Source organism: Peromyscus californicus, unplaced genomic scaffold (assembly GCF_007827085.1).
Source record: "Peromyscus californicus insignis strain IS unplaced genomic scaffold, ASM782708v3 Scaffold_6__1_contigs__length_162567912, whole genome shotgun sequence".
Lineage (NCBI taxonomy): Eukaryota > Metazoa > Chordata > Mammalia > Rodentia > Cricetidae > Peromyscus > Peromyscus californicus.
In genome coordinates, this window is record NW_026294584.1 from 41,990,790 (window position 1) to 42,006,938 (window position 16,149).

The 16,149-nt window shown below is 44.8% G+C and overlaps 1 protein-coding gene across 1 annotated transcript in view; it reads right to left on the minus strand.

Moving 5' to 3' along the window:
- Positions 1 to 2,628: 2,628 nt before the first annotated feature.
- The window catches only part of Rbm28 (RNA binding motif protein 28), a 35,537-nt gene continuing 22,016 nt past the window's right edge, over positions 2,629 to 16,149 (minus strand). Inside the window, exons 13-19 of the mRNA XM_052719531.1 lie at positions 15,285 to 15,349; positions 12,942 to 13,100; positions 10,221 to 10,370; positions 9,873 to 9,947; positions 6,183 to 6,436; positions 5,494 to 5,596; positions 2,629 to 3,043 (exon numbers count right to left, since the gene is read on the minus strand). Coding sequence (XP_052575491.1) covers positions 2,909 to 3,043; positions 5,494 to 5,596; positions 6,183 to 6,436; positions 9,873 to 9,947; positions 10,221 to 10,370; positions 12,942 to 13,100; positions 15,285 to 15,349 — 941 coding nt within the window. The 3' untranslated portion in view covers positions 2,629 to 2,908. The remainder of the gene's footprint in view (positions 3,044 to 5,493; positions 5,597 to 6,182; positions 6,437 to 9,872; positions 9,948 to 10,220; positions 10,371 to 12,941; positions 13,101 to 15,284; positions 15,350 to 16,149) is intronic.

Below are 16,149 nucleotides of genomic sequence, written 5' to 3' on the forward strand. Positions count from 1 at the left end.
AGTGAGTCAAGAGAATATTAAGGAGCAAACCGGTTAATGAGGGCAGCTGGAGAGCTGAGATCGCAGATCTGCATTTCCTAAGGTGACACAGTGTCAGTATTCACTGTGGCACATTTGGCCATCAGCCTCCTCAGACTAGTGAAAGCCAAATGGATGAGAAGACGCTCTTTGGAGCCTTGAGGTTCTGGGCTCTGAATTATAGTTAGAAAGACTTATTTTCAAGACAAAAGCAGCTGGGCGGTGGTGGCACACACCTTTAATTCCAGCACTCGGGAGGCAGAGGCTGGCAGATCTCTAAGTCTGAGGCCAGCCTGGTCTACAGAGTGAGTTCCAGGACAGCCAGGGTCACACAGGGAAACCTGTCTCAAAAAACCAAAAGATAAAAACATCCAAGGATGTTTAGAAATATAGCTGTGCGTCAATGCAGGACCACCCACAGCACCAGTCCCCAAAGACTGTACTACCTAGGATCATCATGGCCATCCTGGTTTGTCTAAGCATGCTCTGATGTACATTCAAGTGACAACATGGACTGATGAAGCACATGTCAGGAGCCCCTTTGTTGGGAGACATGTGACTGTCTTTCAAGGAATTCTACCAGAGGGAACCAGGGTTCTTGTTTCTACAAGAACTGAAGCACACTCTCTGACTGACTGACTCTAGAGAAACAACCTCAAGACCCCCATCTAACCAAGAAAAAACAAGGCACAGAAAAGGCTGCACTCACTTAAGATTCTCTACTTAGAGGTCTTTCTCTGAGCCAGCCTAGTGCCTAATCCAACAAGAAGAGTTAGTGGGACTTGGTCATTCTCACTATGACCTTTAACAAAAATGCTTACCCTTATTAACCAAGCACGTGGAACTTAACTCTCACATTAATTGAGAAACCCCACGTCCTGAAACAGCCGTCTAGAAAGCGACACAGAAGCACAGTCCTCTGCGTTGGCACTCACATGGCAAGGGGGTCAAGTTGTTGACTGAGCCCACAGGAAGGTGTCTCAAAGGAAGGCACCATATATGGAGTGTGGTCATTGAGAAACAGGATAATTCGTCCTCATACCACTCATTAAAGAACTGTGCAATAACTTTCCAAGCAACTGTCTGATGTTTTAACACACAGGGTTGCTAAAGATGTTAGAGAAATCTCTGGATCTAGGAGAATCTGGCAACACTCTCTGAAAGAACAGCAATTTTTTGTAATCTTAAATGTTAAGATACATTTTCAAATATTAAGGATATATGTGTACTGGAGGAAAAGTGTCTGGCAAGCCGACGGTCAGCCAAGGGAAAAATGGACCGAGTCCAGGTTGTGGCCATTCGAACCCTCTCCATAAGGCTCTTTCTACTCTGTCTCTTGGACAGATGTATTGAAAGATTGTTCAAGACTCCCATCACTCTGTCTCAAACTGACCTTAAAGATAGCACCTATCCTTGGATACTTCCAAAGGATCTAAACGTTTTCAGGATTTCTCCTTCACTACCTCCAAACCCATCAAGTGCATTCCGGAGCACTAACTGGTTTTGCCAAGACACTGCCATGGAACAGTGCTATACCTGGCTCAGCGATGGGTCTGGGAAGCGTCCTTTAAAGCACTGCATTAGGCCAGGCAACCAGCAAGCTGCGCTGCGTTCCCAGCCATGTTCCTGGAGACAGTTCTATTGGTCCTTGTCCTTTCTTATTCTTTCCCTCAATAGTTACTCCACACCCGCTGTGGACCAGAGTCAGGAGAAGGTGCTATCTGAGTCGGGGGACAAGAGGAAGTCATTTTAAGGGGGACAATTGCAGACCGCGATCAGTGCCAGCAGAAAACCAACAGGGAAGGAGAACTCAGCTGGGGGTCAGATGGGGGAGGGAAGAAAAGCCCTACTGCAGACACCCAAAAGCTGACGGCTCAGCAGAGAGCTGGGACAACAGATCCTAAGGGACTGCTCTCCAGGCCAAGGGGACAGACACGAGGCTCCGAGGTGACAGAACTGATCTGACACAACTTGTATCAGAAGCTGTGCCGCACAGCGATGTGTTCGCCGGCACTCATCTTTCACAACAGCCCACTCGTCACCACCAGGACCCGTGTGGACCTTGACTCTAACATTCACACCCTCCACCCCTAGCCTTCTTTAGAAAAGCGAAAGAAAGTATGGTAAAAAGAATGCTTTTTACCATAGAAGTATGTAGGGCAGGGAACAACCAGGAGAACATTTAGTTCAACTCCTTATTTAGGATGACTAAACAAGACTCCCCCACCTCCTTGGCACTTGGGGTAGAGCCTAAGCCTCATGCTCACTGCTCTTCCCACATCACCTACAGGCTCTCAGTCCCTGGGACAAGGTGCTCCGTGGGATACACTTGGGCCATCCTTGGTCAGGTGGTGTCTAGCCACTGAATCTGGTTTCTAGCCAGCCATTACCCCTCCAGGGGCAGACACTTATCAGATGCTGCTTGGTATCAGGCCCAGGGCCTCCAGTTGTTTGCAAGTGGCCCCCACATTCAGAGACCACGTTAGTAAACATTTTTCTCTGTTCTTAGCTCTTGCACACTACGTAACTGATTTAAAAATGTTAAAAATGTTCATTTAGGAAAAAAACTTCATAAATAATGTATTTGTGTATAAAAAAATGAGACACACCCAAAAGTCACAATTCCTCATTTACAGATTCCATAACAAAATAAGCATCGTAAAAATTCAGTACTCCAAAACACTTTTTTACAATAGTTTCCATCGAAGAAGAAAATAGCAATGAATCACAAGTCCACACACAGCTCCAGCAATAATATGGGGAAGATGTAAAAACTCCATGGTGTTTTCAGATGCTGTTCTCCCCCCATACACGACCTGCAGAGTCCCCGAGAAAGGGGGTGTCGTCTGGGTGCTCTTTCCCTCAGAGACACAGCTCTCTGCAGGCGGCATCAGGTATCAAACCATTTGCTTCTCTTCAGCAGGGGCGATCCTTTGGAAGGGCCTAACAGTTTCTGCTTATATTGCTCGACCAGTCGGTTGAAGTGAGCTTCCGCCTTGTTTTCCTTAGCTTTTTTCTTAGGTGCCTGTGAAAGAAAGGAGACATAAAGCAGTCAGGTTTCTTTCTTTCTTTCTCTCCCCCTCCTTCCCCCTTCTCCTCCCTCCCTCTCTCCCTCTTTGCTTTCTTGCCTTCTTCCTTGCCTACCTGCCTGCATTCTTTTCTGTACACCTGAAACTCACTATGTACTTGAGGATGACCTTGAACTTCTGACCCTTATCTCTCCTCCTTCCAAGTGCCACCACCATGCCTAGTTAATTTCAAACACTAAATATCACCTTACTTACTGTCAAGACACCCAAAACAGAAAATGAGTAGGTGCACTAGGAAGACGATTTCCAGAAGAACCCTAGTTTGGACATCCTTGTTTGCTCCTGCCCTCACAAGAATTCCATTTACGAAATTTCAGAGACTAGATCTCTACAACATAATATGATACAGTCGGAAATTTCCCACAGACAGACTTGAGTAGAACAGGATGCTGGGGACTCTTCTGCTCTTCAAGGGAAGGGAGATAAAAGCTTGACCTCAAATGCACAAGAACCCAGGACTGGAACTGGAGAGAGCACTCAGGGGTTAAAGGCACTGGCTGCTCTTCCAGAGGATCCAGGCTCTATTTCAAGTACCCACACTGCATCACAAAACCATCTCTAACTCCACACCTAGGGGATTCAATGCCCTCTTCTGGTCTCCGTGGACCCACCCATGTCTTTGGTACAGAGACATACATGCAGATAAGAGACCCATACACATAAGAGAATGTTTGTAATTATTTAAGGAAAAAGAGCACAGGACCATTCTTTTCTATTAAAAAGAACTAGAGCTCCTTGGGAAAATGGCTCTGGCCAGAAACTGGGAAAGAAACATGTATGATGGGCCTAGAACATCTTGCACAAGAAAGCAACACTACCAAAGATAGTCAGAAGAATGGGTAGCCGACCCAAAGATGCTTGTTGTCTTGGACAGGACAAATATAACGACTACATTTGATTGAAACACAGAGCATTATATGAAAATTTGGAATTTCATAACACACACACACACACACACACACACACACACACACACACACACACACACACGTCAGCCTCATAGGCCACATAGCAGGCTGGTAATAGTTCACTACTCTGAAACTGATACAGCAAAGGGGGGGGGGGGGGGGGGGGGATCAATCATCTAACCTTGTCTTTCCTATCTGTAAGATTCTCATTTCTAGATTCTTAGAGCTCTATTTTTAAGTGCAAAAGGGTTGTCTGAATTGGAAAATCAGCATTCTGTAATTCATAATGAAATAACAGGACTACATGACAATCCACTGTTTTTAAAAACCAAAGATAAGCAGTTAGGGGTAAAGCTCAATAGCAGAGTACTTTCTAAGCACGAGAAAGGCCTTGGGTTAGATCCTAGCGCTGCAAAGCAGAAAACTAAAAACTAATTGAAAGCTGCTAGGGGATTTTCTAAATAGTACAGGAAGTGGACAACTCCGACACCTACTGACTGATCTTGGCATCACTAACAGTGAACAACCAAAATGCAGTCACTAGCAAGGAAACTCTCACCACCTATGAAGTGTTCTTTCCAAGAAAACTAAATCTGTTTGCACCTCTAGACCATTATACCAGCTGACGTTAATACAAGGTGTCACAGGGACAAGTTACATGATACCGTAAGGAAGCAAGGGGCTGAGCGCAACACAAAATACATCCTCAAGGACAAATGCCCTGTGTCTCCAATAAATGAATAACATGGGAACAAGAATGTGGTAAGAAAGAATAAATGCCATGGGATGAAGAAGGGAGGGACGAGTAATGCAAATGTAGTGTGTGTGGACTTTGCTAGCATCCTAGCTAGTACTAACTAAAAACAAACACGTTTGCTAGCATCCTAACTAGTACTAACTAAAAACAAACACGTTTGCTAGCATCCTAGCTAGTACTAACTAAAAACAAACACGTTTGCTAGCATCCTAGCTAGTACTAACTAAAAACAAACACGTTTGCTAGCATTCCAGCTAGTACTAACTAAAAACAAACACGTTTTTGAGGCAATTAGGACAATTTTAATGGGGCAATACATTAGAGAGTATAAAGAGCTTCTGACTAATCTCAGTAGATATGATCATGACATTGTGTGTGTGTGTGTGTGTGTGTGTGTGTGCTGTATGCGCGCACGCGAAGACTTGGTCATTAGAGATGTAGTCTGAGGTTTTTCTGAGCACTCTATCTCTCGAGACATATTTACATGGAAAGCAGGATCTGCTTGCAGACATGCAGTGGGGAAAGCAGGTGCAGGAACAAGAAGACAGTAACTAACTGCTCAAGGAGACTGACAAGCTTACTTTCCTCTGAACTTCCCTCCTGTACCTGACCCCTGAAGAGCTGCAGCCCTGCATGGAGAAGCCTACTATCCACGCAGCTACCCACCTGCTCAGCCCCACAGAGCCACAGCACCCCAACCCACAGGCCCTCTGGGACTCACTTGCAGGGAAGAAGGTAACTGCTGCTGCTTCTGCTTGCGCTGGCCTGTCTGGGGCTTCGGCTTCTTAGGAGGAATGGACTTCACCTTGCCTTTGTCCCGCAACCTGAAATAAGACGCCAGGTAGATGCTGCATTAAATTCTTTCTCTGGTTAATATCTTTGGCATCCTTTTCTTTTTTTACTTTTATTTAATTTATTTTATTTTATGTGCATTGGTGTTGGGTCCCCCAGAACTGGAGTTACAGACAGTTGTGAGTGGCCATGTGGGTGCTCGGAATTGAACCCAAGTCTGCTGGAAGAGCAGTCAGTGCTCTTATCCACTGAGCCATCTTTCCAGCCCCATCCTTGGCATCTTTTAAAGAGTTTGAGAGACAAATTTCTTTTCTATATATTTGTTTCTTTTGTTCGTTTGTTTTTTTCAAGACAGGTTTCTCTGTGTAGCCCTGGCTGTCCTGGAACTGGCTCTATAGACCAGGCTGTCCTCGAACTCTGAGATCCACCTACCCCTACTTCCCAAGTGCTGGGATTAAAGGTGTGCGCCACCACCACCCAGCTTACATAGCTGTTTCGAAGCCTAGAAGTAGTCACTCTTAAATGGAGTACACAACAGCAATCCTAAGTCGCAATAGTTATCTATTCATTTGTTTGTCTCTGTACTTATTTATTTTTGCTAAGCCTCCTGCATCTCACCTAATTTTGGGGCCTCGGTGTGAAGGAAGCGCCAGGACCTTTCTTCTCTTCTTTCCATCAGGCAACTCCACCTGCTCCACTTCAGCCTTGGTCTGGAACCCTGTCCACAAGGTGGGCCGGGTCTTCCCATTCTGCTCTGCAGAAGCCTGACTTTGGTCCTGGGTAGGGCTCACTGCTTGCTGTTGCTTCTCTTTTCCAGGTTTCTTCTGCTCCTTTTGGGACTTACTGGTTACAGGTTTAGATGCCATTTTTTGCTGCAGAAAACAAGAAATTGCCACCTGATTTCCAGACGAGGTTTCCTTGCTGAAATACTCGTGAGCCTGCTATGAGTGTGCTGAAAGAGGAACTCTTCCCCCACATAGTTGGAAACTTCAGCAAAGTAAATACAAGCAGGTCACAGGAGCTGCCTAGTAACAGATAGCTACTAGGCAGGACACACACACACACACACACACACACACACCAAAACAAAACAACACAACACAACCCAGAAACAGTGATCAGTAGCCCAAGATTCAAAAGCCAGTAGGAAGGGACAATTGTCAAAGGTGAAACCTGGGCCAGGCATGACAACAGACCCCTAGCATCCTAGTCACTGGGAAGGAAGGAATGGGTCCGGGCTACTTGAGAGACCCTGTTTAAAAAAAAATCTTGCCCCGCCTCCAAGTGTAACACACAAAAAAGGGGATGCCAGCAGAAACAAAGCAACTGAGAACTACTTCACATAATACAGCTAGGAATTTTCAAGACAGTGATAGACATTAAGCTAGAGATCTAAGGGCTGAGAGAAAAACCAACAAAATAAACACTCCAAGCTCTACAACTAGATCTATCAGTCACTTGCAGTAAATCATGTAGGGAAGAGGAAGATAACATGAGGTAGTTGAAGTCCAAAAGACAAAATTACCAGTCTAGAATTCTCTACCCAATAAAACTGCCTTTCACAAAAGTGAGAGACTTTCTCGATTAAAAAAAAAAAAAGAACAGTTGCCAGGAAATCTGCTTCACAAGAAATGCTAAACAAATTCCTCCAGAGAAGGGAAATGGCATGGATTGAAAACCTTGGTCAACATGAAGGTGGAAAAGTGTCAGAGAAGGGGTCAGTGAAGAAAGGAAGGTAAAGGGATGCTGGAACTTCAAATGCAAGCATAAGGATGCTGAAAGTTTACTAGCACTGGGAAAAAAGATTCTAGTAAAATTGATGTAAAAATAAACATCTGTCATTTTGCCCTTTCTAATTTAATCTAAATTAGACATATTGATACAATATTTATTAAATGCCAACTATGCACCAGTCTGTAAGTGGTAAGATACAGTTACAAACAATAGCCTGGTGGGAATAAAATGTGTGAATGAAAATGTCCCCCCCAGACTCGTGTGTTTGAATGCTTAGTCCCCAGTTGGTAGTGCTGTTTGGTGTTGCAGAGTATCATTTTGACTTTAGGCAAAGCTGTGTTACATTTGTTTATGCTGCATCTGTTTTATTATGTAAAGATGTGTTGCATTTGTTTCACTGTGCCTACCTAAGGCACCTGATTGGGCTAATAAAAAGCTGGATGGCCAACAGCCAGGCAGGAGAAAGGACAGGTGAGGCTGGTGGGCAGAGGGACTAAATAGGAGGAGAAATCTAGGCTTGAGAGGAAGGAGGAAGGAGAGGAGAGGACAGGGGACATGCCTGGGGCAAGAAGGCAGCCTCCGCCAGCCAGACATAGAGAAGCAGTGAGAGTAAGATACACAGAAGTAAGAAAGGTAAACAAACCCCAAGGCAAAAGGTAGACAAAGAGAAACAGGTTAATTTAAGTCAAAAAAGCTAGTCAGAGCCGGGCGGTGGTGGCGCACGCCTTTAATCCCAGCACTCGGGAGGCAGAGCCAGGCGGATCTCTGTGAGTTCGAGGCCAGCCTGGACTACCAAGTGAGTTCCAGGAAAGGCGCAAAGCTACACAGAGAAACCCTGTCTCGAAAAACCCAAAAAAAAAAAAAAAAAAAAAAGCTAGTCAGAAACAGGCCTACGCTAGGCCGAGCATTCAAAACTAGTGAGTCTCTGTGTCATGATTTGGGAGCTGGTTGGTGGCCTAAAAGAAAAAGCTACTACAGTTTGGGGAGGTTCAAGAGGTACAGCTTGAAGGAAGCACATTAGTGAGGGCAGGCTTTGAGAGTGCATAGCCTTGCCGTGACTCGTTTGCTCTCTTTGAGGATGTGAGCTCTCAGCTTCCTCCTCTGGCCATGCCCGCTGTTTGCTGCTCTGCCTCCCTGCCATGATGGGCCCTTACGCTCTGGAAGCATGGGCCCAAATAACTTCCTTTCCTAAGATGCTTCTGGTCATGGTGTTTTATCACAGCAACAGAACACTGACTAAAACACCACACACATAAACAAAACAAAATAAAAAACAGTCAAGGAAGTGGATGAACACCTATGCAATGAGGGCTTATCTTACAGTGGGAAGGGCCAGTTGCTGTGCATAAGCAAAGTCCAAAATGTCCAAGTGAATGAGGAGAAAAGAGCACTTTTATAATGAAAGTGCACTATGAACATGAACACAGGCAACAAAGAAGTCAAAGAAAATGCAGGCGGCTTCAGAAACACCCCGGAAACAATGGCTAAGGGCATTATCTGGGGTAAAAAGTTGGCATGGACAAGAACAACACCCCAGATTCTCTATAAAGGCCAGTTTTAGCCACTGCTATCATTTATCTGTTTGTCATGCTTTCAGTATACATCAAATACTATGAATGCTCTCCCCACATGCAAACTGTCGTGTAGTACTGATGAGCACTATAAGAATTATGGACCTCAAAATAATCTAGCCCTGTATGTTCCAGGGGAATCTGGGTAAGAGGGTACTGACTACAAGCTGGGCAATGGCACATCTGCTCACTGAATCTCCTAAGATGAGGAATGAAGACACTGTGATTAACCCATTTTACAAACTGAGGTTAGACAAGTAAGTGGCCAGGGAACATGGAGCTAAGAAAGGAGCAGAGCACACAGCTCTGCTCTTCCTCCTCCACACTAACTGAAAACCGTCTCAAGCCACCGGGTGCATGCTGAGACTGGAGGACTTTGAGTTCAAGGGCAAGCTTGGACGATCAAGGGAGACCCTGTCTCAGATGATGATTCTGAAACTTAACCTGAGCCACTAGTACAAGAAGTCATGATGGACTAGAACACTGGTCCGCGTTTCCCCGCTTCCCCTTTCCCTATGCAGCTCTCAGCAGAGGGACAACAAAGGAGAAAACACCGGGGGTCTGAGGAAACTGAGTAAAACCCTCCATGGCTGCAGCACAGATTAAAAAAGGAATTTAATTAAGATCCTTAAACAAAAGGCTGGACATGACAGCGCACACCTCTGAGCAGAGGCAGCTCTGAGTTCTGGGTTAGCCAGAGCTACACAGTGAAATTTTGTCAGAAACAACCAACACCAAACAAACAAGGGCCAGCCAGTAAGAACGCCCAGCGTGTAAAGGCACTTGCCACCAACCCTGATGGCCCGAGTTCAACCCCCAGGACACACATGGTAGAAAGAGAGTACCAACTTCCCCAAGTTGTCTTCTGATTTCCAGAAGCAATGGCCCAGACACACAGGTGCACACGTGTGTACACACACACACACACACACACACACACACACACACACACACACACACACACAAAAGCAACCAGATCCAATCAATCAGTCAGGCTCAGTACCAGGCTGCGCTGGATCCTCAGCTCCTTTACTTTGAGTTTCCTTCGATCTTCTAGAGAGAACTCCACTATCGGTCTCTGTCAGGGAGACAATTCCATTCGTAAGACTCTGTAATGTGGGAGTGTGATAAGCCTAGCTGTTCCTTCCACCACTCCTCTTGGTAAGCCTCGAGGCTGCTTCCCAGGTCTTCTTTAAATGCCTGTCTGCACAAAGTCCATCCAGTTTACATGCTTTATAAGCATCTTCTTGCCTAGAGTCACCATCTATTTTCCCCACCTCCACCCAGGCTGCTTCTCTTTCCCACCATTCAACTCTCCTAAAATGGGGTCTCCCTGGAGGATGAGGCTCACCTTCTGAGACCCAAAGATTTCTGGGTTGTTGTTGATATGGCGGAGGGCTCTGAGGGCATGCTCGTGCTTCTGGAACTCTGCAAAGGCATAGCCCAGGGACTGACCCTTCATTTTTCCATGAGCTGCTTTGAGGTCCCGCATCACTCTGCACTGTGAGTAGAAAAAGAAAAAATAAGCAGGAGTTATAAATAAGAAATAAAAACTTCCAAAGAAAAATTCATTTATTTCTTAAAGCTTGCATATGTGTGTGGCCATGTGTACACATATACACATGAATACAGTGCCCATGGAGTCCAGAAGAGGGCAATGGAGTCCCTGGAGCTGGACTTGGAAGTAGCTGTGGGCTGCCAGATATGAATGTTGGGAACCAAAATCAGGTCCTCTGCCAGAGCAATACGTGCTCATAACCACTAAGCCGTCTCTCCAACAGGAGGAAACTTCTCCTAGTTAACTGCTCAGAACACATACAACTGAGGGGCACATGATTCTCTAGAACGTCATCAAGTTACTGTGGAGAATGGAGGCCTCTCCAAAGAGTCTAGCACTGAAGAAAGCCCCTAGAAGGAAAGAAGGCCTGATGGTTCAGATGAGCAAGACACACTCAACACGGAAAGACCATCACTTTCCCTCAATGAGCCTCAGAACACAGCGAGTTTCAGCTCTCCTGGCCCGAGTCAGAAACTCTTGCGTGCACGTTTTCTCTAACTCCCTAGACAGGATACAGGAAGTACCCTGGGGTCATGAGGAACACAGAAGACAGTCGGAGAAAATTCCCCATGGCTACACTACTTCTCCCCAGAGCTGTTCTTCTGTAGTGGAGGAGTGTGAAAGACATCTGTGTCTGGATACTCCTCTTTCCACAGCAGAGGATGAAGAGCAGAATGAATTCCTTACTTCAAGATACTCACTCACTTAAAATGTCCTTCAAGACATCTTACAGAGACAGTACTTAAACAAATGTAAGAATTACGAACAAAAATCAATACAATGCTGCTGTGAGACATGATTTCTGGGGAGACATGAACAAAAATCTACTCACCAAAGATAGGGAACCAAAGACAGACCAAGGTAAAGATCCCACCAAAGTCCAGCTGGTGAACCATGAGTCTACTGGGTGACTTACAGAAACAGAAATGACCCAAAGACAGCTGTCTCCAAAAGCCCACCCCAGCATGGGGGACAGCTCCCAAGCTGGACCCCTGTAGTACACTATACAACCTGCACACAGCTCCACAGCTTAGAGTGTCTTTCCCAGGTAGCCTCTTCCAGGTAGCTCATCAGGTCTCTGCCTCTACCAAGTAGTTTGGCTGGTCAGAGCCTCTTTGAGGTACCTCAGCCTGTCTGAGAGTATCTCTCAGCAGTCCTTACTTCTTATATATGTTTGAGGAGCGAGAGGCCTAGTGTATCTCGTCAATTTCAGGAACTTCCTGAGCCTTTGAGTTGTTTACTTCCTAAGCTCACCCATCAACCTTCCCTCCAAAATTGGAGGAAACAGTTACACAACCAATGCACACATGTACAACGTACAGAAGTGCACTAAACCATAATGGGTCTGAAATGGACGCACACGAAATACTGTAGGTACGCATTTCTAACAGTGCTGTCAGACACGTTCTGACCGGTGAACATTGTCAAGTCATTTCCTCAACACCAAGGAATACATTTTCAAGAGGCTTGTGGGTATTAGGCACACAGTTTATGGCTATGAAACAGCAAAGCACACCTAAAATATTGGCAATGGCATTTTTAAATATAAAGATTAGTAGACTACTCTATGCTAAGTGCTACATCCAGGATTGGGGATAATGAGATAATATTTATCCTCAAAGAGCTCAGTCTGTCCAGAGAAACAACCAAGTTTCAGGTCGGTATAAACAGTAAGGGCTTCAAAAGAGACTGAGTTGAACCAAGTACTGGAGTGAACCCAGTTTTCTAATTCAACCGGAGACATGCATGGTTGTCTGTGCTTACCAAGGGGTATTAAGTAAGAGTCTCACATAGTTAAATGCTGTTGGAGGGGTAGGGAGGTGGCAGAATAGGTAAGTGCTTGCCATGGGAACATGAGAACTGAGTTCAGATGTCCAGAACCCAGGTAAGAGCCAGGCATGGTGGTGTCTGTAATCTCAGAGCTCCTATGGTGGGGTGGGAAGACACACTAGATTCTGTGGAAACAGAAGCTCCAGGAGCAGTAAGCGTGGGTTCACAGTGAACCAGAGAGCCTGTCTCAAAGAAGGTGGAGGGTGAGGACCGACGGAGATGCAGCTGTCCTCTACATCTACACGTGTGCCCTGGCATGCGCTCTCATGTTCTCCTCCCCCTCCTCCCTCTTCTCTTCTCTTCCCTTTTCTCCTCTCCGCCCTTCTCCCCTCCTCCTCCCTCTCTCTCTCACTCATGTGTGCGTGCCCACACACACACACAATATTCTTTTAGGAAACAAACCACATAAATTGTATTCTCTGCAACAAAATTCACATTACAACACCTATATAATGCTGAGCACACAGCAGGTATTGAATAAATGCTTGCTAAATTAATTCATGACAGAGATTTCCTCACATTTTGCTATAATTCAATCAGACATGAAAGACGTTCTCCAAAGAAAAAAATAAAACCAAGAAAACTGGCAAACTCAACTTTGCATGCTGAGGCATTCAAAAGCAGGCTGGCAGGCAGCATGGCCTGAAGTGAATGCTCATGGCTGCATGGCAAGGCATCTCTCACCTCCTTAATGCACACGCCCTTCTCCCCTCTAGTGGCATTCAGCAGCAGCCTCCTGAGTTGTTTATCATCCACGGCCTTTGGCAGATTGTGCAGGCAAAGCCTGGTCTGGGAGACAAAGATGTTCTGGTTCTTGAGTTTCTGATGTTTCAGTAGCTCAAACTGGGAGAGAAGAGAGACGAACTCTTAACACACAATACACCCATAAGGCAGGCTGCTCCTGATTCCCTAAAGAATCCTAGCCTCACCCACCGCACAGCCACAGAGGCACCTGCTGCCTTACAATGTCAGCAAGAGGAAGGCAGGCTCAGGGAGGCAAGATGAGCACGAGCTCAAGTCAGATCTGAACCAACGTCATCCAACTAGATAAATCAAACGACATTCTAAGATTCAAATTTTCATCTATAAAAACGAAACTGCAGATTAATATTTAAGTCTTAGCACTGACATGAGGCCAAATTAGATTTCTTTTTTAAAAAAAAATGCATAGCTCAAAATGTGGCCCAGCACAAATATTCTTTCTTTATTTTAAAACGTTTATTTTTATTTTTATTGGTTTTTCAAGACAGGGTTTCTCTGTGCAGTCCTGGCTGTCCTGGAATTCACCCTGTAACCAGGTTGGCCTCGAACTCAAAGATCTATCTGCCTCTGCCTCCCGAGTGCTGGGATTAAAAGCCTGCACCACCACCACCCAGCTTAGAACAAGTATTCCTATAATACTGAAGTTAGCATCTGTGCTTAGTCCTCACCCACCCAACAACTAAGTCTAAGTACTTCCTCCCGCGCTGGCTCTAGGCTGCCTTTTTAAATAAACTTACTTTTTATAATTCACATAAATAACTTAGCAAGCTTTGGCTGGCAAAATTAATTCTAAAATTCAGTACATTTTATTGCACTACTTTCCCAAAAACTATAGTATCCAGATGTTCACTACTAAAAAAAAAATTGTCTCGAAGGCCGGGCGGTGGTGGCGCACGCCTTTAATCCCAGCACTCGGGAGGCAGAGCCAGGCGGATCTCTGTGAGTTCGAGGCCAGCCTGGGCTACCAAGTGAGTTCCAGGACAGGCGCAAAGCTACACAGAGAAACCCTGTCTCGAAAAACCAAAAAAAAAAAAAAAAAAAAAATTGAGAACACTACTATAAAATCTATGCTGGAAAGACATATTGCTTTGGTAGAGGCAGTAGAGTATAGTACATTTACTGCTATATCTTTATAGTATATACTACATAATATATATATATATATATTTATAATGATATATAAATAGACTATATCAGTATAGTATATTTGCTGCTATATCATTATATATAGTGTATATTATATAACATATAAATATATATCTATAATGACACATAAATAGACTGTATCAGTATAGTATATTTGCTGCTCACCATCTCCAGAACTTTACGGTTCCACAGCTGCTCTGTATCTTTACCTTTATTCTAAGCTGGCTTTTGATCCTTTAATTTGTAACTTTATTATAGGTGTGTCTGTGTGTAATGTGGACACACTTGTGCATGAGGTAGGGTCAAAGGACAACTCTGAGGGATACGCGGCCATCAGGCTTGTTCAGTAGCACTTTACCCCTGGAGCCGCCGCGCTGGCTCTAGGCTGCCTTTTTAAAGGTGAGCTGCATGAGCTGGATACAGGCCCACTGGTGAAGAGCCTGCACAGCACAGACAGCACATGTAACTGGGCATGATGGAGCCCGCCTGTAACCCAGTACTCAGGTGGAGAGGGAGGAGCACCAGAAATCGAGAAATATTCCGCTACACAATGAGGTCAGCCCGAGCTACATGAGACCATCTCAGAACAACAAAAGTAAGCTATATGTACAAAAGTAACAACTGCCAAGAACATCACTAAGCAGCAACGGGGTCAGTGAACAGTAGAAACACCTACAATATGAAGTTGTTCTAAAATAACTGCATAATTTGGAGATATTAACCCATCCCAATGACATCTTGGCTACTCTTTCCAAACCCCACATGTCCTCCTTTTCCTAGTAAGCCCTGCCCACAGAGCTTCCTTCCTGTTGTTCTGCGTTCATTCTAACAATCACACACAGCCCCTCCTCTCCACCTACTGCACGATCCAGCAGCATGCTATTCACCACACACGAGTACTATAGAAAGAAAGAAAAGACTGAGTTCTTACACTGGAACAGAATGCTGACACATTAGGAGTAAGGTCCAGTGACTTCTCCTTCCCCTGTGCGCTCCTAACAGGGTAAAATACAGTCTTTATACACAGCTCTTCACGAGCAAATGTAGCAGCAATAGTTGCTTCGGATTCATTTACAAAACCATGGAGGGAACCTTCAGGCTGGTGCCTAGTCTACCCACCCGCTCTCGTTTGGCCATATCTGCAGCACTCACACCCTCGGCAGCCTTCGTCCCAGCACGGATCACTGCAGAAAGAAGGAAAAAGGCCAAGATGTCACCAAGGGAATGTTCACTGAGCAACAGGAAGAATGTGATTTGAATGATGCAAACTCTTTGAATAGGGCCCTGAGGACTGTGTTGGCCAGTTAGTTAGGTCCAAAAATAGCTACAGGGCTAAGTTCTAGACTTAGACTTGCTCTGAAGACAAACTCTGGACATTTTGTGATTTTGTTCCTTTCTGCCTGCAAAACAGCATCATATTTGTGCTGCAAGTAAGACAGAAAGGTATGGAAGAAGTTCTGAAAGCAGCTACAATCCAGGGATCCACCAACAATCTGCCCTGAAACTTAGCTGCTCCCTGTGCACCTGAGGGCCACCACTAACAATTAGATGAGCCACCATAGAGGAGAGCTATGGTTTCACAGGCCTTAGCGCCAAAGGCTGACGGCCTAACATTAGTTGTTATTATGCATCTACATGGGAGTAGGCTGATAAATATCAGAAACTCTAGAAATTCTTTTTTAACTTAAAACTAATTTCTCATTCTTTTTTGACATTAAGAGAAAGGTACTAAGTAAACATTTAAAGTCTATCAATAATCCAAAAAAGTAATTTCAGTTGTATTTTTCAACATCTTAAAAAAACACCTCATAAGAAATGAAGACAAAAGGGAGGTAATCTGAGTTTTTCTCCTTTGTGCTTCTAACCTATAACGGAAATATCTAAGGCACCAGACAGAAGAATGGGACTGACTGGTCTGCAAAGTAAATGGGTAACGGGTCCTAACCTCTACTGGAGTGGAATAGCAATAGAACACTGTAAAGGA